The sequence below is a fragment of the Tenrec ecaudatus genome, chromosome 1, assembly GCF_050624435.1.
Source record: "Tenrec ecaudatus isolate mTenEca1 chromosome 1, mTenEca1.hap1, whole genome shotgun sequence".
NCBI classification, from domain to species: Eukaryota; Metazoa; Chordata; class Mammalia; order Afrosoricida; family Tenrecidae; genus Tenrec; species Tenrec ecaudatus.
This window is the reverse complement of record NC_134530.1, coordinates 186388628-186415602: the sequence shown is the minus strand read 5'-3', so window position 1 is coordinate 186415602 and position 26975 is coordinate 186388628. Positions and strand designations below refer to the sequence as shown.

Sequence of the window (26975 nt, the reverse complement as noted above, 5' to 3'; positions counted from 1 at the left end):
ATAACTTATTTTTCTTGTCTTATACTTTGTGCCCCTCAATTTCTTCAATACTGCCTAATTTTGTGATTAGCTGAGTTTCTTCAGTGAAACATTTTGATTAACGTCTCATTTCCTTTTGTGTATTGTGTTAGTCTATGTCGACTAGAGAAACAAATTCATAGACACTCATGTGTGTAAAAGAGCAGTTGAACATTAAGAAAACATCTCAACCCAGTCCAGATCAAGTCCAGAAGTCTGATATTAGCCCATATGTCCAATACCAATCTACAAATTCCTCTTCAGACTCTTGAACCACATGCAATGACGCCGAATGCAGGACAACCACAGGCCAGTGGGTGCAAAGTCTTATGGATCCAGTGGTGGTGGAAGCATCTCAACACTGGCATGGGTCTCCACGTGGCTCCTCTAGCTCCAGGGTTCTAGCATAGCTCCATGAGTCTTGTCATCAGGAATATGAAGCAGAGTACGTGTGTCTGATCTACAGCGAGCTATTTATGTGTGTGCATGGTTACCATGGGGATTACATTGAACATTCCAAATTTCTAAGAACCAAATTTGGATATATATCAGGAGAGATCAATGCCTGGAATAGGATGCCATTCTTGATAAATCAGGCAAGAAAAGGAAGACCCTCAAGGAGATGGATACAGTGATACAGTGGCTATAATTATGAACTCAAAACATAATAATTGTGAGGATGGTGTAGGACTGGCAATATTTCATTCTTTTGTACAGAGTCTCACTATAAGCAGGAACAGACTTGATGCTGCCTGTGTTAGACAGGGTTCCCTAGAGCTAAAACTAGGTTGCTCATAAATATATATATATATTTATGAAGATAGATATATAACACAAGAAATGAACAGTTAAAATATAAACAGAGATATATAATACAAGAAATGAACAGTTAAGTTACAAACAGATTGATATATAATACAAGAAATGAACAGTTAAATTATAAAGCAGTACAAATGGCTCAGTGCGACTCACTCCGGTGAGAGAATTGTGAGACACTAGCAGTCCTTCAAGTCTTGAGGGCCGCCAGGTAGTCCTCTGTAGAGAGCGAGAGGTAGGCTATCCCAGCACAGGCAGCAAACAGCAAGGCAGGTCACCAACTGTCAGCCAGGTCACCAACTGTCAGTCCTCAGCTCCGGAGATGCAAATTTCATTCAAGAGGCCTTAAAGGGACCTCAACTTACAGCGACACAGTCCATAGGCTAAGCATCCCACAGGTAGTGTACCCTTTAAATTGAGGCACAGAACAAGCAAGGCAGCTGCACACTGGTCCGGTGATTAAAGAGCGAGAGACAAGAAAGGCGAGGCTCATCGAGTCACTTATCTCTCCGCCCTTCAATGAATCCCACATGTGTGTATCAGCCAGGCTGGCACAATAAACTATCTCAGTGCCTAACAAGAAAGTTTAAATCGATATCAATTTAACTTCAATACCATATAAAAACTTTGAATATCTTTCTAGTTTAGGCTGCCCTCACCAATTACATCTTTTTTTTAAACATTTTATTAGGGACTCATACAACTCATCACAATCCATATATACATCAATTGTATAAAGCACATCTGTCCATTCTTTGCCCTCATCATTTTCAAAGCATCTGCTCTCCACTTAAGCCCTTTGCATCAGGTCCTCCTTTTTCCCCCTCCCTCCCTGCTCCCCCCTCCCTCATGCGCCCTTAATAATTTATAAATTATTATTTTGTCATCTCTTGCCCTGTCCGGCATCTCCCTTTACCCCCTTTTCTGTTGTCCGTCCCCCAGGGAGGAGGTCACATGTAGATCCTTGTAATCGTTTCCCTACCAATTACATCTTTATACAGCCACTCCTCACTTATTGCCATGGTTAGGTTCCAAAGCCCAGGCTGTTATGCAAAAATCAGCATTAAGTGAAACCTCAATGATTAAATGCTCCTCAGATTCCAGGCATCACACTGGAAGAAGCCTCTGGGGGCTCATCTCCATATGTCCATTAGGGTAGACAGGTAGGCTTGTGCCATTTCAAACCACAGGCACAGCTGAATAGGTCATGATTTAGAGCCACGAGGGGACCTACACTTCCTCAAGCTTGTTCTTTGTGGAAACAGCCATTTGCTGGTCCAGCACCCACAAGTGTGCAACAGTGGATCTCCAGGTCTGTAGAGAAATGACCACATGTTCTGTCTGCAACCTTCTGCTGCTTTCTGTCAAGAATCATGGCCAGAAGCTGCAGTTCTGCTGGGACAATAAGCGATGGGAGGGCATAAAGCATGTGTGTAGGTTAATGGCTGAGGTCCTGGCATCTGGCCTTTTTCCTCTTTTAAAAAAATTTTCTTCACAATCATGTTTGGGGACAAAAGTTGGGTGGGAAGGATCAAAGATTTGGAATTCAAGAGGGTGGTGCTTTCTCACTTAAAAATACACGAGCCCTCACCTGGTTTAAGGTGATTTAAGTAGAGTTTTATTTTATTTTTACTGTTGTAAAAATGTGAGATAATGAGACAGTAGATAAAGGAGAAATAGATGTATATATGTGCCCAATAAACATTTTGTAATTGTTAGGCATTCATCCTGTAAATTATGTAGGCCATCACCGCGAAAGCAGTTAGGTGCAAAGGGAGAATTTATGCCTTTCATGTAGGAGTTCCAGACAGTGTCCAACTACTACCCTCTGTCAATAATGCAGACAGTTTCAGAGGAGCTTCAAACTAAGATGAACCAGGCAGAAAAGCCAAGTAATCTACTCCTAAAAGTCAGCCACAATGCTCTCATCTGCAACCATAAGGATGGTTAGGATCCAGCAGCGTGTCATCTTCTTGTGCATGGAGCGGCCAAGAGTTGAAGAAGGCCAACTTGATGGCAGCTAACAAGCGAGCTAGAGCAAGTGAAATGACACCATAGCTGGTTTTATACTCACAGCACGGTGGGGCAAGTCGCTCCACGGGAAAAGTCGGTGGCTAACTGCTTCTGTGAAGACTGACGGCCTTGGAAACCCTCTGCAGTGTCTCTGACTCAGAGCTGACTTGGTGGAAGTGGGGTTGGTGTTCTTTCTACGGTCTCAAGTTACCATCCAGTGTCCTTTCACTGCAACTTGAAAGACCCCTATGGACACTGTTTATAGGGAAGGTTCTCTAGTAACAAACTCCCTTAACATCTGCTTATCTGGGTATTACTTGTGTCTTCAGCGTGTGTGTGTTATATACTTTTTTGTTGAGAATATACACAGCAAAACATATACCAATTCAACAACTTCTGCTACAATTCCGTGACACAGTTTACATTCTTCAAGTTGTGCAATCATTCTCAACCCCCTTCTCCTAACTATGGGCCTCACTTCAAACACGGTCTAACCTGACATAGAATTCTTGGTTGGCAGTTCTTTTCTTTCAACACTTTGGCATACCACTGTCTTCTTACCTCCATGCTTTCCGAGGAGAAACGAACTAAATCTTGAGGATCTCTTGGATGAGATGATTTGCTTCCCTCTCGCTATCTTCAGGATTCTCTCTTCAGCTTCCAAGAGTTTGACCATTAATGTCTCTTGTATGGATTTCTTGGGATTTTCATATTTGGAGTTTACGGAACTTCCTTGGTGTGCAAGTTCATGACTTTTGTTGGACTCTTGAGGTTTTTAGCCACTTTTTCTTTAAGTATCTTTCTGCACGAACCTTTCTTTCTCCTACTTCTGAGATTCCCATAATGCAGCGGTTCTCAACCTATGAGTCGCGACCCCTTTGGGAGTCGAACAACCCTTGCACAGGTGTCACCTAAGACCACCAGAAAACACATTTCTGATGGTCTTAGGAACCAAGACACTGCTCTTCTATCCATCTCCAGGCAAGTCCGTCAACACGCACATATGCTGACAAACCCGCTATGAAGACTGTTAACCATGCTCCACCATGTTTCAACACAAAATTTCACTTATTTTTTATTATAAATATTTCACAATATATAATTACATATTGTTTTTGTGATTAATCACTATGCTATAATTATGTTCAATTTGTAACAATACATATGCAGGATGAAAATACATCCTGTATATCAGATATTTACATTACGATTCATAACAGTGGCAAAGTTACAGTTATGAAGTAGCAACGAAAATAATTCTACGATTGAGGGTCACCACAGCAAGAGGAACTGTATTAAAGGGTCGCGGTATGAGGAAGGTTGAGAACCACTGTCATAATGGTTTACTTAACGGTATCCCACACATCCGTTAGGTCCTATTGCTTTTATTCAATTCTTTTTGTTTTCCTCAGATGCAAAATAATTTTATTTTCACATTTGCTCTTTTTTCCTCTTTTGTCTGCTCAAATCTCCTGTTGGAACTCATACAGTGAATTTTTCATGTCAATTATCATACTTCTCACTTGTAATATCTGTCTCCTTTTTATTATTCTCATTTCCTTATTCTTGTCTTACTCATGAATAATTTTCCGTGAGCTCTTGAGCATACTTAATCTTGTGATTTTAAAGATTTTGTCAAGTAAGTCGATTACCTGGGCTTCTATGAGAAAGAATTCTGCAGCTGCATTGTGTTCTTTTGGATGGGCCATCTTTCTGTTTCTCTGTATGTCTTCTTACCTTGTTGTTGTTAAAAACCAGGACATTTGGATATTTTAATTATGTCTTTCCCCAAGGTTTGCTTTAAAAAAATTGCTTTAATCCTTGCTATCTTTTAATCATCTAAAGCCATAGTTCACTTATTTAGTGACTTCTATTGTTGCAAATGTGTCTTCTTGGTTGTGTGGCCACTGCAGTCTCTGTTCCTTAGCCCGTGCTGACGGAGTGTTTAGCAGGTTCTCTTGGAGGAGATGCAGTGACAAAGCCTCTCCCAGCCTGAAAACTGGCTATGTGCTGGAGCCTGCTTCAAGACCTAGGTTGACGCAGAGCCTAAGGGCCAGCGGGACAAGGAAGAATAGGGTCTTCTCAGGCGGTTTCTTGGCATGTCTTCCTCTGCCATGAATGTGGTTTTCTCATTGCTAGCCATATAAAAAGCCTTAATTTCCAAATGAAACATTTTCTCCAGTTTATATGCACCTTTTGTGTGCCTTAATTGTATTCTAAGGTCCAAATGGCTCACAGTCTTTGGGCATTGCCCACTACCCTCCATCCTGTGTGACCTCTGAAAAAGCCAGACCAAGATAAATGCTTCAGTCAATCCCGACAGATTAGAAACACACACACGCGCGCTCACACAACACTATTGCTACTACTAATTTGCCAATAAGGTCTGCACTGTTTCAGTTAGAGTTAAAGATGAGGCACTCTACTCTCCCATAGACCTGCAGAGATAATAATATGCACAAAAAACAAGACAGAGCAAAACAAAACAACAAAAATAGGAAAAGCCTGCAAATAGTTCAAGGTCTGTTTGTTGATCTTTAGGAGTGTTTTGCGGTCGAGTTTGATGGGGTGCCAGGCTCTGGCCCCATAGTCTATTTTTGGTATTCCTTGGGGACTTCATTGCTCTGTTCCCCTTGCTGTTCTGTTTCACGCCATTAGAGTTTTGCCTCAGTGTGGTGGAATCAGACCGGACAAAATTCCCAAACTGTGTCTCCAGTGTTGTCTCCCATAGCACTATGGGTCAGCGAGGGATGTCATATCTCATAGTGGGGCCAGTCCTCTCTGTGCTTTGGCTGCTCTGAGCAGGGATATCGTCCTCAGGGCTTGGTGGGCCAGGATGTGTTCCACTCTCTCTTCTCCCTTCATTTAAAGCTCTTTCGTATACACGAGTCTCCCTGGATTTGTTTCTCTAGCCAACCCAGACTAACACGCCTAGAGTTTAGGGGACATATTCCAAACACCATGCTCCAGATCACATTTGTTTCTAACTCTGTACTCTCACAGCAATCTTATTAAGAATACTTCTTCTACAAGTACCATGTTAATTAAAAGGGGGTCAGGGAACTCAAGTAAGTGGAGTTTAATATCAGCCTGTGTGAGTCTGAGAAACGAATCATCTGTGACTATAGTGAGATGGCCCAAATGTAGCTTGCAAAGGATAGTAACTTTTATCAGTTCACTACCCCTAAAGCTGAAACAATGGCTAGAACTACAGCCTAAAGAATGTTGGGGTGCTGAACAGTACTCTGGAAAGAATGGGAGGCAACTCTAAAAAGACACCCTGAGATGAAACTGCATATTAATCACAATGTCACTAAGTTAAAACGTGTTTTATTCCTTCCTCCAACAGTTATCCATTCTTTCAAAGGATGTACTTAAAACCTTAGTCTTTTTATACTTGGCCTCAGCCCACAAGTGAGTCTATATGACACAGTATAAACTGTTTAACATTACTGACATCTGGTAGTAATAGCACTGCTTGACAATTTAGAGGGGAAATATAAAGCGGAGCAGTTAAAGGATAATTTCTAACACCCATAGAAACAATCAAGAAAGCTTTTAACCATTGTATTAAATGGTTTTATTAGCCAATGTTGAACAAAAAAAAAAATCTCATGGGTTAACAATGATGACAATCAAGTTTCTTAAAAAACCCAAACCAAAACATCATTAAAGACAAAAATGAGAATATTACAATTCTAATACTGACATTACTTGAAAATATGTTTAAATGAAAACATTAGTGTTACATCTGGAAACAGATACACAGAGAATGTTTTACTTCAGGTAATTAAAATATAAAGTAATTTCTAAGCATCTTTTTTGCTTGTAAAAATATGTCATAGTTAGGTGCTGTCCCTTCATTTCTGACTCTTACTACTCTAAGTACAACAGAATAAAACACTGCCTGGTCCTGTGCCTTTCTTCCATCTTTGCTATGTTTGAACTCATTATTGCAGCCATCTGTCAATCCAACTTGTTAGCATATTTCCACTTTCTTGCTGACCCTCTACTTTACCAACCATATCTTTTTCAGGCACTGATCCCTCCGGAAGGTCTGTTTAAAGTATATGAGAGGAAGTCTATGCACTCTCATTTCTAAGGAAAAATCTAGATGTACTTCTTCAAAGACAGATGTGTTTTTCTGACAGTCCATGACACAGTCAATCTGCTTTGTTAACAACATCATTCAAATGTATCAACTCTTTGAAAAGCCTTCTCTATTCATGGTCCAGCTTCCATAAGCTGAAGCGACTGGAAATGTCACAGGCTGGGACAGGGGCACTTTTGTGATAGTTTTGCTCTTTAGCACTTTAAAGTGGTCTTTCGCAGATTTGCCGACAAACTTTACTCAGCACAATGTCCTCCAGACGCATCCACTGCGTAACGCTCATGCAACAGTTAGCTTTTATATCAACTTGGCTGGTCAGGGTTCTCTCATGATGTGTGTGATCTAGCATCATATCAAGTCCATGATGGGATCTTCTGTGAGCAGCCAAGTGGTTCTGGGAAGAAAAGGGTAGGGTGCTACCTCCTTAGGCTAGTCACAGCTTTGATATAAAGGAAAGGCCATTTCATTGGGGTTGTACCCTCCTCTTAATGTAAGTTGACACTGTGGGGAAGCTAGCTCACTACTTCTTGTTGGTCCAGAACCTGCATCTGGTTCATGGACCTGCAGTTCCTGACAGCCGCTATCATCAGCTTGCCAGACTGCCTGCTGATTTTGATTAATTCAGCTGCTTCTACCAGGCTGTGGCCTTCCTGCTTCTTGACTCGTAGCCCCAGCAGCCGTGTGAGTCAGAAAGGGCTCCAGTTTAACATCTGATCCAAGGACGTGAATTGGACTGGATTGACCTGCTTTTACAACGATGTGAGCCAATTTCTTGACGTAAATTTCTTTACATAGACATATAAGCATAATTAATTTTGCTTCTCTGGAGAACCCAGTCAAGAATAATGATGAAACTGTGAAACATCTTATTAATAAGTTATAGTAAAGCATTACTTATATTAATATGTTTTAGTTTCAGCATTAATTTTTAACAATGTGTTGTATTCCATTCTGTGGACATATAAGTATACAAAAGTGTGTTTATCCATCTTCTTGCTATTGTGAAGAGTGCTGAAATGAATGTAGGTGTGCATATATGATATATTCTTTATTCCTTTAGGATATACATCAAGTAGAGGGGTCGCTGGGTCACATGGTATTTCTACTGTCAATTGTTTGAGGAAGGGACATCCCTCTTTCCATAGTGGTTATGATATTTTACATCAGTGTACAAGGATTCTAATTTTTGGTACCCTATCCAGCATTTATCATTTTTTGCTTTTTAAAATTTTGATATCAACGTGAAGCGGTATCTCATCATTGTTTTGATTTGCATCTTTCCAGAGACCTGTCCCTGCAAAAGGGCATTTTATTTGGTAAAGCAGAGGGGCAGCACAAGTGAGGACGGCTCCCAAGGAGATGTTTTGACCCATGGGCACAACAATGGGATCAGACATGGAGCACTTGTGAGGACAGCACAGGACTGGGCAGTGTTTGACTCTGTTGTGCATAGGTTGTTATAGGTCAGAACTGACTTGATAGCACCTAACAGTAACAATGGTTATGACAGTGAGCACTTCTTCATGTTTGTTTGTCACCTAGATGTCTTCTTTAGTTAACTGTTCATGTCCTTGGCTCATTTTAAATTACTCATTATTTTCTTGTTATGTTGACATTTTCTATAGATTTTAGAGATTTAGTCACTTGTCCAATATTTTTCTTGCCAGCCTGTGGGTTCTCTTTTTACTCTTTTGGTAAAGTCTTTTGATACACATAGATGGTCTTATTTTTAAGAGGTTCAAGTAATACCAGTGATATAGCTTCCAGCATCACAGCAACACACAAGCCACCGTTGTCTCAGCTTGTTGTACTATAGGGGACTGTGTATGGCTTGTACAGGTTTTAGCAAAGCTTTCAGACTAAAAACAAATTATAGAGAAGGAATAGGCTGTCCACTTCAGAGGAATTAACCACAAAAACCTTATAGATAGCATCAAAACGCTCGCTGTCAGTTACTGAGGACCTCATGAAGAACAGTAGAATGTTGTCAGAAATAGTGCCGGAGACGAGTCCTTCAAGTCCTCAAAATATGACCGTGGAGGACCAGCCTTCTCACAGTGAAGTCCAACATAATGACATGGAGGGAGTAAAGCCTGTAGGACAAGTTACACTACTGAAAGAGTCTACGGGAAATATTATAATCAAATTACCTTAAATTGAAAAAATGGAGGGAAAAGTTCAAGCCTCAAGTTGCAATATTTAAAGGACAAAACACTGAATGGTATAGGAAGAATCAAAAGAAGAGGGGAAATATACAGTCACTGTACCAAAAAGAATTAGTTCATATTCCACCCTTTCAGGAGGTAGCACACGAGCAAGAACCAATGGCGCTGAAGGAAAAAGTTCAAGGTGCACTGAAAACATTCGCCAAAAACACGCTTCCAGGAATTAATGGAATACCCATCAAAATGTATCAACAAGCTGATTAAGCACTGGAAGCACTCACTCATCTATGTCCAGAAATATGGAAGACAGCTACTTGACCAACTAAATAAAAGAGATCTATATTTTATATCTATTTCAATGAAAGGTGACCCAAAAGAATGATCAAATTATAAACAATATCATTGATATCCCATGCAAGTAAAATTGTGCTGAAGAGCATCCAACAACAGCTGCAGTGATACACTGACTGCGAGCTGCCAGAGCTTCAGCCTGGAGTCAGAAGAGGCTGTGGGACAAAGGATATTATTGCTGATGTCAGATGGATCTTGGCTGAAAGCAGAGAACACCAGAAAGATGTTTACTTGTGTTTTATTGACTGTGCTGAGGCATTCCACTGTGTAAATCCTAATAAACTATGCATAACCATGAGAAGAATGGGAGTCCCAGGACACATCCTCGTGCTCCTATGGAACTTGAACATGGACCAAGTAAAGAGGCTTTAGTGCAAACAGAACAGGGGAATCTGCATGGTTTAAAATCAGGAACAATGTGTGTCAGGTTCTTATCCTTTCACCATACTTACTGAATCTGTATGATAAGCAAACCATTAGTGAAGCTGGTTTATATGAAGAATGCAGCATAAGGACTGGAAGAAGGCTTATTAACAAACAATCTCCAATATGCAGGTGACAAAACCTTGCTTGCTAAATATGAGGAGGACTTGAAGCAGTTGCTAATGAAGATAAAGAAGTGCAGCCTCCAGTATGGATTACTACCTCCATGTAAAGAAAACAAAAATCCTCACAACTGGGCCAATAGGTAACATGGGAAAGGTTGGGACAAGGTCAAGGATTTTGTCTTGCTTGCAACCACAATCAATTCTCAAGGAAATAGCAGTCAAGAGATCAAAATTAAAAAATTTTTAAAAAGCACTGCGTTGGAAAAATCTGCTGCACAAGAACTCTGTAGAGTATTAAAGAGCAAAATGTTACTTTGAGGACCAAGGTGTGCCTGACCCAAGCCATGGTATTTTCAATTACTTCATCTTCATATGAAAGTTGGACTTTGAATATGGAAGACCAAACAAGAAGCAATGCATTTGAATTGTGGTGCTGGAGATGAATATTGAAAATACCATGGACTGCTAAAAGTACAAACCGATCTGTCTTGGAATAAGTAGAACCAGAGTACTCCTTAGAGGCAAGGATGGAGAGATTTTGTCTCAGATATTTTAAACATGTTATCAGGACCAGTCCCTGAAAAAGGACATCATGCTTGGTGAAGTAGAGGGGCAGTGAAAAAGAGGAAGGCCTTTCTGGAGATGACCTGACACGTGGCTGCAATAATGGCTTCTAGCATAGGAACGATTGTGAGGATACTGCAGGCCTGAGCAGTGTTTCCTTTTGTTGTGCACATTCACCATGGATTGGAACTGACTCAATGACACCTAGCACAGGCACAATGTTGAATGATGCAGGAGGGAGCAAGAGAAGAGGGAAAGAACACCCAGAGTCACTGTATCAAAAAGAATAGTCAACATTCAGCCATTTCCATATAATCCAGAGCCAACAGTACTGAAGGTAGAAGTCCAAGCTGCACTGAAGACATTAGCCAAAATCAAGGCTCCAGGAATTTACAGAATACCATTTGAAACATTTCAACAAGCTGATAAAGCACTGGAAGGCACTTACTTGTCTATGCAAGAAATCTAGAAGACAAGTACCTGGTGAATTGATTGGAAATAATCCATATTTGTGCCCATTCCAAATAAAGGTGGCCAAACAATGCTCAAATTGAACTAGGAAACTCTGACTGAAGATGATGTAACAATAGTTTCATAACTGCTAAAAATTCAGGCAGGATTAAGGAGAGGATTTGGAACAAAAGATATCATTGCTAATGTCAGATGGATTGTGACTTAAAGCAGAGAATACCAGAAAGATGTTTACTGGTGTTTTATCTGACTGTGTGGACCACAACAAATTATGAATAATGAGTTAGTTAAAGTTTATTGTGCCAACCTGGCGATAAACATATGTGGGGTTAATTGAAGGGTGGAGAACTAAATGGTTCGGTGAGCCTCGCCTTTCTAGTTCTCAGGTCTCTTGCTTTGTGATGGTCGCATCAGGGTGCAGCTGCCTTAGCTGGTTCCCTGCTTGAGGTGGCAAGGCTCACTTCCTGCAAGACATCCCCAAGAAGTCGCATAGACCTACCCCAATGCAGCTCTGGGTGTTGGAGCTGTCGTGTGGAGACCCCTGCCAGCGCTGAAATGCTTACACGTTCACTGATTTGGCTTTCCTCCTGCAGTCGGTGTCATTGTGTGTGCTTTGTGAGATGGGAGAGGATTTTGTGGATTGGTGTTGGACATATGGGTTAATGATGGACTTGTGGGCTTGGGCAGCAATGGGTTGGAATGCTTTCTTGATATGTAATTACCCTTTATATAAAACTCTCTCTTATACATGAGCTTCGGAAGATTTGTTTCGCTAGTGTACTCAGACTATCACAAATAACCTTAAGGAGGATGGGAATCCCAGAACACTTCCTGAGTACAGGATATACCCAGAAAGAATACTGACTGTACAAGGAATAAGAGATTTAAGAGTTAATGTCTGTTGGCTTAAAGAGGAGAAAAAGAATGCAATTGTAAATTAATGCAAAGAACAAAAAAGAAGAAGTTTGAAAACACAAATGAAGAGGTGGAAGTAAAGGGAACCAAAAACAGAGAAGTAATAAATTTTAGAAGAGAAAGAGGAATTCATCACAGATCAGAGGGATGGAACTCTAAAACCAAACTCACTGCTATCAAGTCAGTGTTGACTCATAGCAACCCCTGTTGGTTTCTAAGACTGTAGCTGTTAACGGGAGTAAAGAGCCCACCCAGTCTTTCTCCTGCAGAGCTTAGGGTGATTTTGAACTGCCAACCACGTGATCCCAGCCTAATGTTTAACCATTACACTACCAGGGGCGGAAGGGGTTTGAGGTGGGTCGGGGAGACAGATAATGTGGAAACAAGTAAATTTATTTTGGGACAAGGAGGCATGAGGAAGTGGAGAGGTTAATACTTGATGGCCTGCATCTTCTTCTGTTAAGTCAGGAGACTTGTGGAGAGAATGAACAGGCCATTCACTGCCAATGAGAAGAGTGGTGGCAGGATGATGAGAATGGAAAGGTTGTGAAAAGCTACTGTGAGGAATGAATAAGAATGGACTAGGGACTCGTAAAATATTGTCGGGAAACACCATGCGTCCAAGTGATATTAAAGACCCTGAATATAGAGTGAATTCTCTCAGGTAGTTTTTATTCTACAGAATTTGAGAATAGAAATGTTTGGGTTAATCTGGAATTGGAAATGCCATGGACAAATTAGAGAATCGCATAAAAGCAAGAAAACGGACGGTTTAAGTGTTTGAAGAAATAAATTAGGTTAAAACAAAAAGAGCCAAGACATCTTAATTTTAATAGGTTCAAGAACAGAGAAACAAGGGAGTATCACCCCTCCACCAGAACAGGAATTTTCTCCAAAGCTATGTATTTCAAAATTTTAACAAAACAACCTTATCACCTTCAAAATACTCTTTGATCCACTTAATACATTTGTCAGATGTGTGATTCCTTTCTGGGGACATTTTCAAAGTCATCTGTTTAGATGGCTGACAGCACTTCCCTTGTTTTTCCTTACCTCTTCTATGTCATCAAATTGCTGTCCTTTCATGTCCCTCTGCGCTTGTAGAAACAAAAGAAGTTGCACGAGATAGGACAAGTGATTTAGGTGCCTGGGACAAGAAAGGCATGCTGTTTTTTACCCAAAACTGGTGCACTGAGATGGCTGTGTGAACAGGTGCATTGTCGTGGTGGCAAAACCAGTCCTCCATCTGCCACAAACCAGGCATTTTTTGTCACACACTGTTACTCTATCTTTTCAGAACGTCTAACTAGAAAGCTTGAATAACAGTCTGACCTGGTGGATCAAGATCCAAATGCACTAAGAGTTGACATTTCATCCTTTCCGGAAGTTGATGGACATCCATATCAAGATTTGTCATCAATTGATATTTCACCTTTTTTAAAATGAGAAAACCACTCATATGCTTGAGCTTTCCCCACAGCGCTGTCCTTGTAAGCTTTGTTCAACATCACAACAGTTTCTGTGGGATTGTTCCTGGGCAGGAAACAAAATTTCACAGCTGCATGTTGTTCTCTTAAATTGGTCATCACAAAACAGAGGTTTGAGAGAAACTGCTTTTCTGAAAAAAATTCACTGTACCCAGAGAGAACCTTCCCAGGTGATGCCACTGGGTGAGAGTTGCTCGATGTTCACCTAGTGGGAAAAATGCATACTAGGAAAGCTCCGGTCAGCCCAGCACAAATGCGGGTTTTTCTGGGTATCTCCTTGTACGAGGATTGTTCAAGAAATTATGAACAGAGAATAAATTATTAGGGCTTATGATTTCAGAGACAGAATTTTTCTGAGTGGCAGCAAGAGTGAATTGTTGAAATGTACCAAGATGAAAGTCATAGGCAAGAAATGGAGTTTAGGTAATTAGGTCATTCCCATAAATACTAGTGTCTTCTAAAATTAGAGTAAAGAGAAAAATCAAATTGTATATATAGGAGGCTGTGGTAGTTACACAATTTGTTGTCAATAAGAGTGAAGGAGTGGAGTTTTGCCTGTCTATCAGGCCGCGGCTTGATGACCTCATTTGGAAGCACTAAGGAGATAAATAAATAGCTGGCTGGAGCTGGACACACGCTCACTCTCTGTGAGACATTCCCCTTGACAAGACACATGGAGTTACACTAGAGCCCTGCAGCTAAAGGAGCCACATGGAGACCCTTGCCAGTGCTGAGATGCTTCCATTGCCACTGGATCTACAAGATATCCCACCCACTGGCCTGTGTTCTTCCTGCCTTCAGTGTCATTGCATGTGTTGCATGAGTCTAAAAAGGAATTTTTAGATTGGTATCGGGCATATGGGCTAATATCAGACTTATGGACTTGATCTGCACTGGGTTGGGATGTTTCCTTTTATGTTTTTTTTTCTGTGTTTCTACTTTTTTTTTTTTTTAACAATTTATTAGGGGCTCATACAACTCTTATCACAGTCCATACATATACATACATCAACTGTATAAAGCACATCTGTACATTCTTTGCCCTAATTCTTTTCTTTTTTCTTTTTTACATTTTATTAGGGGCTCATACAACTCTTATCACAGTCCATACATATACATACATCAATTGTATAAAGCACATCCATACATTCCCTGCCCCAATCATTCTCAAAGCATTTGCTCTCTACTTAAGCCCTTTGCATCAGGTCCTCTTTTTTTTTGCCCCCTCCCTCTCCTCCCCCCCTCCCTCATGTGCCCTTGGTAATTTATACATCGTTATTTTGTCATATCTTGCCCTATCCGGAGTCTCCCCTCCCCCCGGGATGTTTTCTTAATGTACAATTACTCTTTGATATAAAGTTTTCTCTTACACACATTTGAGTGTCTTATGAATCTGTTTCTCTAGTCTACACAGGCTAACAGAGGCATAAAGCAAAGAACAAATAAAATATTAAATAGCTTTCATGTTTAACAAATGAATGTTATGATTATTTGGCACTACCCTAAGTAAATAACATTTCCACCCACTCAAAATGTGAGTCAACTTCAAATTTCAGAGCTATCAGGTCATAGATTTCCCCAGGACTCTTACACCAAAAATCTTGATCAAGAACAGTAAAAATAAAGTTTCTAAGTGCTTTTTATTGTAAAGCATTTATAATCAAGTTTTAGCTAAGTCCAAAGACCTGCAGAATCTTTCCTTAGTCTAGAATTTGCTCCCTGTCTAAATTAGTTCTCTTTTTATACTTCAAATATTTTGTTGAAATTGGACATTAACAGCCACCTCAATTGAGTTGAGTCTCATTTTCAGTCTTAAACACACCTGAACAGCAAGAGGGCTAGAAAATTGAATATAAAAAATTTCGAAGCAGAAATAATATCAAGCTGTCAACCCTATTTGTTGGACAGATACCCAGGTAGGTATTCTAGACTTGATTCCATGCCACAAAGTCCGGTGTTAATCCTTTTAAAGTCTGAAAATATGTTGCAAATGCTGCAGCCCCAACACTGGATAATGGGGGCACTGGCCCTGTGATCAAGGCAGGATTAAAGAGTAAAGGCAAATGGCCATGCAAGAAAATTTGTCCCCTATTATGTCAAGGAAGCAAAAGCCTCCTGAGAATACCCCTCAGCAATTTCCCCTGATATCTCAGTCCAGGTGCTGTGTTACAGAGCCATCTCCAAAAGCCAGGAAGATTTTTTTTTAAATGAAGCACAGAGTTAAATCTCTAGTATCTGTAAAGAGTTGCCTTCTCAGAAACTCACAGGGACAGGTCCTCCTCCTCTCTCATCTAAACTACCACAATCCTTTAAATTGGTTTATTTGTCATTGTTTCTTCTGCATACAGGTTTTGTGTAAATGCGTATAAACAAATAAACTAACTCCTAATAAAACTACTCGTTTAAAGAAAGATGTAAACATTACATTATAACTTGCTTTGGTATCTCTAAATGAAGAAAATAAGACTGTACACTATGGATCTGACTGTACACTATCTAAAGAAGGAAATTATATGCATATGATATAAAATTTAAATGCAATAGGGCTTTTTATGCAGTCTTTCAGAGGCCCTGTAGCACACATATAAGCATATACAAAATCTAAAATTTTTTAAATTAAAAAATTGATCAAGTCTACATTTAAGAATCGATTCTATACTCATATATTTGGACAAATATCTAGCTACAAAGATATTGGTTGCACATTTGAAATTCTTAAATGTCTCCCCACATGGACTAGTTAAGAATGGTACCTAGCCAAATAAAAACCCCCACCATCATTGAGTGGATTCCAACTCAGCGATCTATAGAGAACAGAGTACAGAGTAAAACTCCCAAGGTTTCCAAGACTATAAATCTTTATGGGAGCAGACAGCCTCATCTTTCTCCCAAGGAGCAGCTGGTGGATTTGAAGTGCTGACCTTGTAGTCACCAGGCCAATACTTAGCCAACAGCATCACCAGAGCACAGTGGACTACTATGTAATAATTAAAAGGTGAAAGATTTATATGCTCTGAATGGAAAAGAAAGTATACTATGTAATGATTTAAAATAATAGAAAAGTTAGAACATATATCTGTCACAGATAATACAATAACAACAAAAAATTTTCTTGGAGTCTTGGATTTTAGGCCCGTTGGTGGGGTTACTTGCCTGGGCCCTTCCTGAATGGAAACTGGGGTACTCAGGCCACACAGTCATGAGTCATTCCCCAATCACAGTGATCAGAGGGTCCTGAACCACATTGTAAACTTTTCTAATCTGCAACAGTGTGTGTATCCCAATGCTGTTCCCTTTCTTATTTCTGTGGTCTCACCTGCAACTGTGATGAATTAAACTGCTGGCAATCATGAGTTTATGACAGTTTCCTGTGTTCTCCATATCCCATTGACGTGGTCATGTGGCTGAGAATCCTCAAACATTGTTATGCCTAGTGCTACGAGTCTCCCTAATTCAGATGATTTGTTTTTATCCTGCTCAAGAATTCTTAAACGAGTCTCTATAAATTATATTTGAAATTGGGGTTTCTTTTTTCCCTAGAAAAACATGTATTACAATGATTTGGAAAGAATGCATACGAAGCTGTAGTGATTACCTTAAGACGGAAGTAGGGGCTGTGGTCAGCACTGACAGTTATCTAGTGCTGCTGTAACAGAGAGACCACAATGAGAAATTTATTTTCTCACAGTTTAGAAGATGAAAAGCCTGAATTCAGAGCCCTTTCTGCCAGTTCTGGTGGAAAGTTCTTGTCTCTTCTTCTTGATTCTTAGAGAATCTCCATCTGTCTTAGTACCTATCTTACCTCATCGCTGCTAGCTTGCTCAGGTGTTCAATCTTTTTACAGTTCAAAAGATATCAACTCAAAATACACCCTACACTAACTAATTCTGTCTCATTAGCATAACAAAGTTCCCACCAACCCCCTTCCCCCCTGAAAAAAACCCTCAACCCACTGATGTGGAATGAATTCAAACTCATAGTGACTCTATAGGACAGAAGAAACTTACCCCAGCGTTTCAAAGATTATAAAGCTTTACGGTAGCAGACCATTGCATCTTTCTCCTGCAACGCAGCGGGTGGGTTCAACTTGCCAACCTTTAGTTATGTAGTCAAGCCCTTTAACCACCACACCATGAAGACAACTCATCCCCCAATGGGATTCTAACCACAGACACAGAGGTTAGGAATTACAACACATATTTGGGAGGTGGGTCACAATCAATCTGTAACGTTCCAATCTTTTGTTGTAGTTGCTGTTACGGTGCTGATCCACAGCGACCCTGTGTACAACAGACTGAAACACTGCCCGATGCGGCACCATCCTCACAGCCGTTCCTATGCTTAAGCTCATTGTTGCAATCAGTGTGTCAATCCAGCTCACTGAGGGCCTCTCTCTTTGTATGCTGCCCCTTCACTTGACCAAATATGATGTCCTTGTCTCTCTTGACAACATGTCCAAAGTACGTAAGACAAAATCTCATCATCCTTGCCTCTAAGGAGCACTATGGTTATACTTCTTCCAAGACAGATCAGTTTGTCCTTTTAGAAGGTCAGGGTATTTTCCATATTCTTCTTCAACACCACAATTCAAATGTACTGATTCTTCTTCGTTCTTTATTCAATGTCCAACTTTTACATGCATGAGGCAATTGAAAATACCATGGCTTGAATCAGGCACACCTTAGGCCTCTGAGTAACACCCTTGCTTTTCAATATTCTAAAAAGGTCTTATGAAGCAGACTTACCCAGTGCATCTTTTGATCCCTTGACTGCTGCTTCTATGAGCAATGACTGTGGATCCAATAAAGTAAATATCCTTGACAACGTCATGATTCCACCTTCTGGTCCAGCAGTGAGGGTTTTGGTCTTCTTTAAAGGTAGTAATCCTCACTTTCAGCAATCAAGGTTGTGTCACCTGTATATTAAAAGTTGTTAATAAGCCTTCCTCTGATCCCAATGCCTCATTCTTCTTCATATAATCCAGCTTCTCTGATGATTTGCTCAGCACACAGATGGTATATGCATGGTGAGAGGATAAAACCCTAATGCACTCCTTTCCTGATTTTAAGCCATGCAGTAGTATCTTATTCCATCTGCACTACTGCCTCTTGGTCTATGTACAAGTTCCACAGAAGCAACAAGGAAGTATCCTGGTATTCCCATTCTTCTCAAGATTATACACAGTTTATTAGTATTTACACGGTCGAATGCCTTAGCATACTTAATAAAACATACGTGAACATCTTTTTGGTACTCTGCTTTCAGCCAAGATCCAATTGACATCAACAATGATAGCACTTGTCCCATGTCCTCTTGTGAATCCGGCCTGAATCTCTGGCAGCTGATTGTCAATGTAGCTGCAATCGTTGTTGGATGATTTTCATCAAAATTTTGCCTGAATGTGTTATTAATGATACTGTTGTATAATTTGAAGATTCTGTAGGGTCACCTTTTTGTGGAATGGGTACAAATATGGATCTCTTCAAGTCAGTTGGCCAAGTTTCCATCTTCCAAATTCCCTGGCATAGACGAGTGCTTCCAGTGCTTTACCAGCTTGTTGAAACATCAATTCCTGGAGCTGTTTAGCATAGACTGAACTTCTTCCTTCAACATCATTGGTTCCTGCTCATAAAATACCTCCTGAAATACTGGTAAAGATCTATAGTCTTGGAAACCCAAAGTATCAGTTCTACTCTGTCAATAGAGTTGCTATAAGTCAGAATTGACTCAATAGCAATGAGGGTATTCAGTTCTGCTCCCTCCCCGCCCCTCGCCCCCCAGTTCCCAGGGCTTGAAAAATAGTCCTCTCTTTTCTGAGAGCATCCGGGCAATGGCCTCACCTAACAGTCTGATTGTTGGCCACACCTCTGGATTCTAGGTAAAAGTCCCTTGATCTTGAGTTTCAGTGCCCAATTCCAGGGCCATGGGGCAACAACCCTGCTCATTGGCTTTAGCAGGCTGGGCTGAGTTCTCTTAGTCTCTCTGAGTGGCACAGACAAGAGGCAGTCGTTGTTCCTTTTGTCCCTTCTCTGTCCTCTTCACTCTCCACTGATAGATTTGCTACTGTGGAACTTGGTTAGAGTCTTCAATCACAGGCTTAATGTCGTTAACAAAGATGTGTAGCCAAATCCTTGGTGAACATTCTAATCCTTAGTTTGTACAACAGATTTTTTCCAAACCTTTAATTTTTGTTCTTGTTTTGCATAGTTCATTTTTAAGTTTTTCTTTCCTCTCACTTTTAACTCTAAGAGGCAAAACCTCCATACAGCCCTTTAAGATCTTGCTTAGACATCTCATCAGTTCTTCTTGCCACTGATCATTTAAACATAATTCAGACAAGTCCTTTTCCACTGTAGCAAAAGCATCACTCTACTCCACTGCTCAACTACGTGTTCTCATTTCCTTTTAAAGCCTTTGCAGAGGGGCTGGCCCCAATCCCAACTCTGTGGGCAGCCCCACCTCCCCACAGAAGAGTTCGCTTCAGAGGACAGCACTGAAGGTACAGCTCAGGGAGAGGGACATGTCTGAGCAGAGCACACGGGAGCAAATGAAGGGAGAGGAAGAGAAAGTGGAGCACATCCTGGTCCACCAAGCCCTGAGGACGATATTCCCCAGAGAGCAGCCAAAGCACAGAGAGGACCATAGGGCCAGCCCCACTACAAGACACAACATCCCTTACTGACCCATAGCGCTACGGGGGACACTAGAGACACAGCACAGGAACTGTGCCTGATCTGACTCCACTACACTGAGGAGAAATACTAAGGGTCTGCAAGAGAATAGCAAGGGGAGCAGATCAACACAAAGTTCGGAGGGAATATCAAAAATCGACTGTGGAGCCAGGGCATGGCACCCCATCAGACTCCACTGGAAACACTCCTAAAGGTCAACAAACGGACCTTGAACTATCTACAGGCTTTTCTTTTGTCATCCTTGTTGTTTTGTTTTCTTTTGTTGCTTTGTTTTGCTCTGTCTTGTTTTTTGTACATATTATTATCTCTGCAGGCCTATCTAGGTAAGATAGGTGGAATAAACAAGTTGGAGGAGAAAACAACGGGACTAATGGTTCCAGGGAAGACATGGGAGAAGGGGGGGGGGGGCAGGGGAAAGGAAGTAAGTGTTAAACTCAGGGACAAGGAAACAAGTGATCCAAAATCGATGGCAAGGAGGGTGTAGGAGGCCTGGTAGGGCTTGATCAAGGGCAATGTAACCAAGAGGTATTACTGAAACCCAAATGAAGGCTGAACATGACAGTGGAACAGGAGGAAAGTAAAGTAAATAGAGGAAAGAACTAGGAGGCAAAGGGCATTTATAGAGGTCTAAATATAGATGTGTGCATATGTAAATATATTTATCTATGACAATGGGGAAATAGATCTATGTGCATATATTTATAGGTTTAGTATTAAGGTAGCCGATGGATATTGGGCTTCCACTGAAGTACTCCTTCAAGGGCTTCCACTGAAGTACTCCTTCAATGCAAGAACACTTTTTTCTATTAAACTGGCTTTCCATAATGCTCACCTCCCTGACATGATCGCTGAATACAAAGTGGGTGCATAAGCAAACGTGGTACAGAAAGCTGATGGTGCCCGGCTATCCAGAGATATAGCATCTGGGGTCTTAAAGGCTTGGAGATAAACAAGTGGCCATTTAGCTAAGAAGCAACAAAGCCCACATGGAAGAAGCACAGTAGCCTTTGTGATCATGAGATGTCGATAGGATCAGGTATCAGGCATCAAAGAACAAAAAATCAAATCATTGTGAATGGGGGGGGAGTGTGGAGTGGAGACCCAAAGCTCATCTGTAGGCATCTGGACATCCCCTTACAGAAGAGTCGTAAAGAGGAGAGGAGCCAGTCAGGGTGCCATATAGCACAGAGGAAACATACAACTTTCCTTTAGTTCTTTAATGTTTCCTCCCCCCACTATCATGAGCCCAATTCTACCTTACACATCTGGCTAGGCCAGAGGATGTACACTGGTGAAGATAGGAAGTGGAAACACTGGGAATCCAGGGTGGATGATCCCTTCAGGACCAGTGATGTAAGTGGCAATAATGGAAGGGTAGAGGGAAGCTGGGGTAGACAGGGGGAACCGATCATAATGATCTACATATAACCCCCTTCCTGGAGGACAGACAACAGAAAAGTGGGTGAAGGGAGACATCAGACAGTATAAGACATGACAAAATAATAATTTATAGATAATGAAGGGTTTATGAGGGAGGGAGGTTGGGGGAGGAAGGGGGGAAAGAAAAAATGAGGAGCTGATACCAAGGGCTCAAGTAGAAAGAAAATGTGTTGAGAATGATGATGGTAACAAATGCACAAATGTGCTTGACATGATGTATGTATATATTGATTGTGATAAGAGTTGTACGAGCCCCCAATAAAATGATTTTTAAAAATAAAATAAAGAAGCCTTTGCAGAAGCACATTTAACGCCCACATTTCTAGCAATATTCTATGGTTAGTGACACCTGTTTTGTCTAAGACCAGATAGACTTGCACTATAGCCCTTCTATTTCCTTCTAAGCTCTAAGGAACTGTCTGTAACATCTACAATTCTTCCCATGTCTTCTCAATCTAGGCTTTTGCTATTAAGTTCCCTAAAACTCTTCCAGTCTCTACCCATCACTCAATTTCAAAATCCTTTGTACATCTGAGTTATCTGACAGAGCAGCACCCCATTTTCCAGTACCAAATTCTATCTTTGTTAATATTGTGCTGCTATAACAGAAAGAGCACAAGTAAATGATTTTAACAAACAGAAATGCATTTTCCACCGTTTCAGAGGCGGGGCGTCTGAATTCAGAATGTCAGCTCTCGGGGGAGGCTTTTGCTCTCTACCGGCTGTGGAGCAACAACTGTGTCCCTTCAGTTTCTCCTTTTGGTTTCTTGTTAGCATCTGTCTTACCCCATCTTTGCTAGATGATTAGCTTGTTTATTTTATATCTCAAAAGAGACTCAAGACACCAATCTTGGCTCATCAATATAAAAAGACAATCCATTTCCTAGTGGAATTAACCCTAGAGAAATAAAGGTTAGGAATTCCGACCCATATTTGGGGAGAGGGGTGGGGGTCACTGTTCAATCCATAACAACCTTGTTATATTTAATTTTTCACATCATGTACATCTAATAGCTAGCTAAATAAAGTCAGAGTAAAATTAAGGTAATGAAGGTAATGAAGTCATAGTAAAAATGCTAATAAATGTCACAATACTTTATAATTAAGCATTAGAATAGCCTTACTAATTTCTAAAAATAATTTTAAAATAATTATTACCTGTCTCAAAGTTATTTTTGCAGTTATTAAACAATCATAGAAATCACATAGCAGGGATGATAATATATACAAGACATATAATATTGAAAGAGCTCAAAGTATAGTACGGGAAAGGAACCTGCATTAAAATGACTTCATTAGAAAGACTTAATTCTCATTCAGAGCTCCTCATATAGAACCTTAGTGTATGTCCAACATTATTATCTAGAGGCTGCTGCAGGTTGCAGCAGTAATCATGACAGCCCCAAAGTCAAAGTTAGAGAAAGGTGATTTAACATAGGCAGCAGGTAAAAGTCAAACAAACCACAGAAGAGTGGGACGGGGAGGGTTTGGTTAAGTGATGGTGATGAAGAAAGCTGGAACAACCAATAGAAGTTCCCACTCAAATTTGTTAAAAGCTTGAGAGAGTGGCCTGCGTTTTGAACTGCTGACTTTACAGTTAGCTAGCAGTTCCACACAAAATCCACTATGGCTCCAGGTTTTCAACCTAAACTCACGATTCCGTCTCATATTCACCCTACAGGGCAGAGTAGGACTGCCCCTGTGAGTTTATGAAACTGTAAGCTCTTTATGGGAGTACTGTGTCTTTCTCCTGGGAGTGGCTGGTGGCTTCGAACTACAGACCCGTGGTTAGCAGTCCACCACATACCCGCATAACCACCAGGGCTCCTATGCCACCAGGTCTAGTTGTTCCAATTCACAGTGACCTTACAGAACAGAGTAGACCTGTACACAGGGTTTCCAAGACTGCACTCTTTTCTTTTTTACTCTTTGAAGCTTGCACATCTTTTTAATTTTCATTAGAAAAATATTATTTTTATGAAATCTTGGTCTACTTTATTGTTTCTGCCTTTCCACTTGGAATACTTTTCATTTTACTCAAGTAAATGCAGAATCATGGATCGGACATGAGGACTAAACACATTTCACACAACTCTTAGTAGGGCTTAATTGGATTAGGTGTACTCTATTATTTATCCAGTAGAGTAACTAATTTTTTCTACATGTTATTCCCACTTTTATTTATCTACTTAATGAGAGAAACCTTCTTTCACATTCAGTGATGTGAGTGTAAATAAATGTGATTTATAACACCAGCAATTGAATTAATTGACCGAACTTCAATTCAAGATCCACTCCTCCCCTTTACAGGGAATTAAAAAAAATTATTGGATATTTTGATCAAACTTCCACTTCAAGTATTAATTGTAAAATGTAAGTGGTTCACTTTAAAATATTTTGAAAATTCTGACTCCACAACTTCGGTTCCATTTATAGTCATACTGTTGAGACTGACCCTTGGACAGCTATTGCTTCAATCTCAACACAGCCTCCTGTAGGCAAAGCAGCAACCTGGTAAGCAGCTCTCACAGGAAAACGACTCTGTTTGTAGTAGATGAAATACTGTTTATGGATTTCATTGAACGTTGTAAAGTCATTTATATCAGCCAGGAACAAAGCTGTCTTGACCACACTGGTAAAGTCATAGCTTGCAGCTTGCAGGTTTTCACTAATGTTTTTAAGAGCATGTTTAGTTGCTTCTACTATCCTTCCTGGCTATACTATCCATTTGAAGAGTTCACACCCACCTGTCCAAAATGTGGTCCTGTGGACCTACACTGCTCGACTGGAGGAACCACTGGTCCCTGGGGCTTTGGTGGGGTGATCACCTTTCTGATCAAGGACTAAGTGGATAACCCTTTTGCCTAGCAGAATCTGAAAAGACGTAACACCCATACCAGGATCACTCATTCTCACAGAACTAATGAGCCACTGGCAGGGTCTCTATCTACAGTGAGGGCTGTTCTCGTCACTGAAGCAGACTGACACATCTTGCTCCTGCAGAATAGTTGGTTTCAAACTAACAAACTTTTGTTTACTCAAGCACTTAACTGTTGTACCAACAGGGCTCCTTGAACAGATCCAGATCAGTCAGTAACAGAATTTATAACAATCTACATTCTGCTTCTCCTGGCTCTAAATCACAAATCATATTTCCTCCAGAATATGTTATTCTTTTAAAAAGGACTCCCAGAACTGTTTAATGTCTGATGCCAACCAAATACACAGTTCAGCAAATATAAAAGGTGTTTACAATTGAAGCCTTGTTTTAAAGTTGTGTAGGATTTGAAAAGAAATGAATAGAACTGACTGATATTTCAATAAGGATTTTAGTCTCGCTTGTTGGAATAGGTAGAGAAAAAACATTACTAAAGTATGGTGTTGAAAGGGCTGATACTAGTCTATATTTTCTCATATACCGTTATATTTTCTAATTGACTAAATTAAGTCTAGTACTCTTTAAAAAATCCTTAAACAATCTACTCTGCAATGCAGCTATTTTAATGAACAAAACCAATGTATTATTGAACATCAGTGAAACAACCCAAACCATAATGAGACATGGGTTATGAATTAATTATTGTTCTTACACAGCAACAGAAATCTCTATATTCTGTAGGAAATGCAAGACTATCATAAACTCACACCACATCAAATTACAGTTAATGATTATTAAAGAACACAAACACACACACACACACACGATGATTAGTATGAGCCCCCAATAAAATGATTGAAAAAAAGAAAAGCAGAAAGAAAGGAGACGTAGATGTTAAGAACTTCATAAAAGTCAGAGCACTTTTTTAGAAATTTAAGTCTTGTATTTTACTCTATTAAAACGCTTTTAATTCCTGGTTATTTCGAAAAAAATTATTTTAAATCAAGGATCATTAGTTCCAAGCGAATTTTAATTAAGGATTCCCCCTTCCCCTTTTAAGTAAGCACTGACTAATTCCATGCTGAATTTCAGCCAGTGAAACCGAATGCTTTCTTCCTAAATGCCTACCTGCGCATTGGCTTTCCTTCCATGCACCATGAAAAGTACCCTTCACCACACTTTAACGCCGAACCTAAGACAACAGAAAAGCAGTAACTTAAACACCATTTCTGATTTTTTCAGTATATAACAAGCTATATAATAATTTCACTCATTTCGTTCTGTGGTAATGAATCACAAGCCTTTTTCCAGATGCAACATCATAAATGAATCTAATGCCTCTAAGATGAGTCTGTTCTTATTCTCAGTTCTAAAGCAACGGTGTGTGAAGGTGAGGGAAAGTATGCTAGTCTGCAATGCTAGGTGAGTGTTTTTTCTCTCTTCAAAAAGTGCTGGAGACATTTAACCTGGACCTCTCCAGCTAGCATTTCTGCAAAGCGTTCGCTCTCTACCCACGGCAGCATGACAGGATAGATCGAGGGAGCACCCTGGTTTACCAACAGAGCTGAAGGTTGGTAATTTGCACAGAAGCCACAGGAGCGAGAAGTAGAATTTGCCATTAAAAAACTGTGCTCACAAACCCGAGCAGCTACAGCAGGGCAGAGAAAGTACGGGTTCAGCGACTCTCCTTATAAGCCGGGCTCCCCTCAGGTCCCCAAACAAAGTCCGCCACCCACTTGACAAGGTCTCGTTAGGTTCTGAGGGTTACTCAGGACGCACCGGAGTCCCTTCCTTCTCCCCAATTCCAACTGCCGCCTGGGAGGCTCCCCGGGGTGCAGAGCCCCAGCGCCCTCAGGCATGGCAACCCGGTGCCTCCCCAGGCTCGGGGCAGGGATGTCAGACAGCGCGTGCAGTCGGGCGCCCAGGGAGGCTGGGCCCCGCACCCCAACCACCCCTTCTTGGCGCCGTCTGAGGGGCAATGGGCGAAGCTGGCCCAGTCCCCAGAGAGCAGCTCGGGCACTTGGCACCCCAGGCACGCAAAGCGGGCTCTGGACAGCGTCCGCCGCTCAAGGCAGCTCACGTACCGGCTCGGACACTGTCTTTTCTGCCGCAGCCCCTCCGCCGCCTCCTTCGCCGCCGGCTCTACCGCAGGCAAGACGCCGCTCCTCCGAGCTATTTCCTCCCCCCGCCCCTCCCAGCAGCAGGAAGCGGTCCGGTCTTCAAAGCGTCCCCCCGGAAACGTACGCAGTTCACCAGGAGGTTCCGGGGCGATACCGGAAGTGAACGCGCCCTGTGCGATGGATGCGGTAAAGTCAAAGATTTCACCTGTCCCAATTACATGCTTGTATCCGGCAGGTGATCACTTTTTTTTTTGTTTTATCGCTGACCTGGTAGTGTGATGGAGCCTGATGCCTCCAACATGTTCTTTACTTGCCTCAGCAGAAAATGATGGCAGTGTGAACCTAATTATTGAAAGTTAGGGATTTCTGTTCGTAGCTAGTGGATC

General features: G+C 41.0%; 1 protein-coding gene across 2 annotated transcripts in view; it reads right to left on the bottom strand.

Moving 5' to 3' along the window:
• The window catches only part of KLHL20 (kelch like family member 20), a 72044-nt gene extending 45385 nt beyond the window's left edge, over window positions 1–26659 (bottom strand). The window contains exons 1-3 of one of the 2 annotated variants that reach the window (XM_075527661.1): window positions 26554–26659; window positions 25598–25661; window positions 18205–18374 (exon numbers count right to left, since the gene is read on the bottom strand). Coding sequence is in view for 1 of the 2 variants with exons in the window: in XM_075527654.1 (XP_075383769.1) it covers window positions 25598–25620 (23 nt within the window). In the remaining variant the exon portion in view is untranslated. The remainder of the gene's footprint in view (window positions 1–18204; window positions 18375–25597; window positions 25662–26553) is intronic. The other variant, XM_075527654.1, reaches the window with a different exon arrangement.
• Between the last annotated feature and the right edge of the window lie 316 nt (window positions 26660–26975).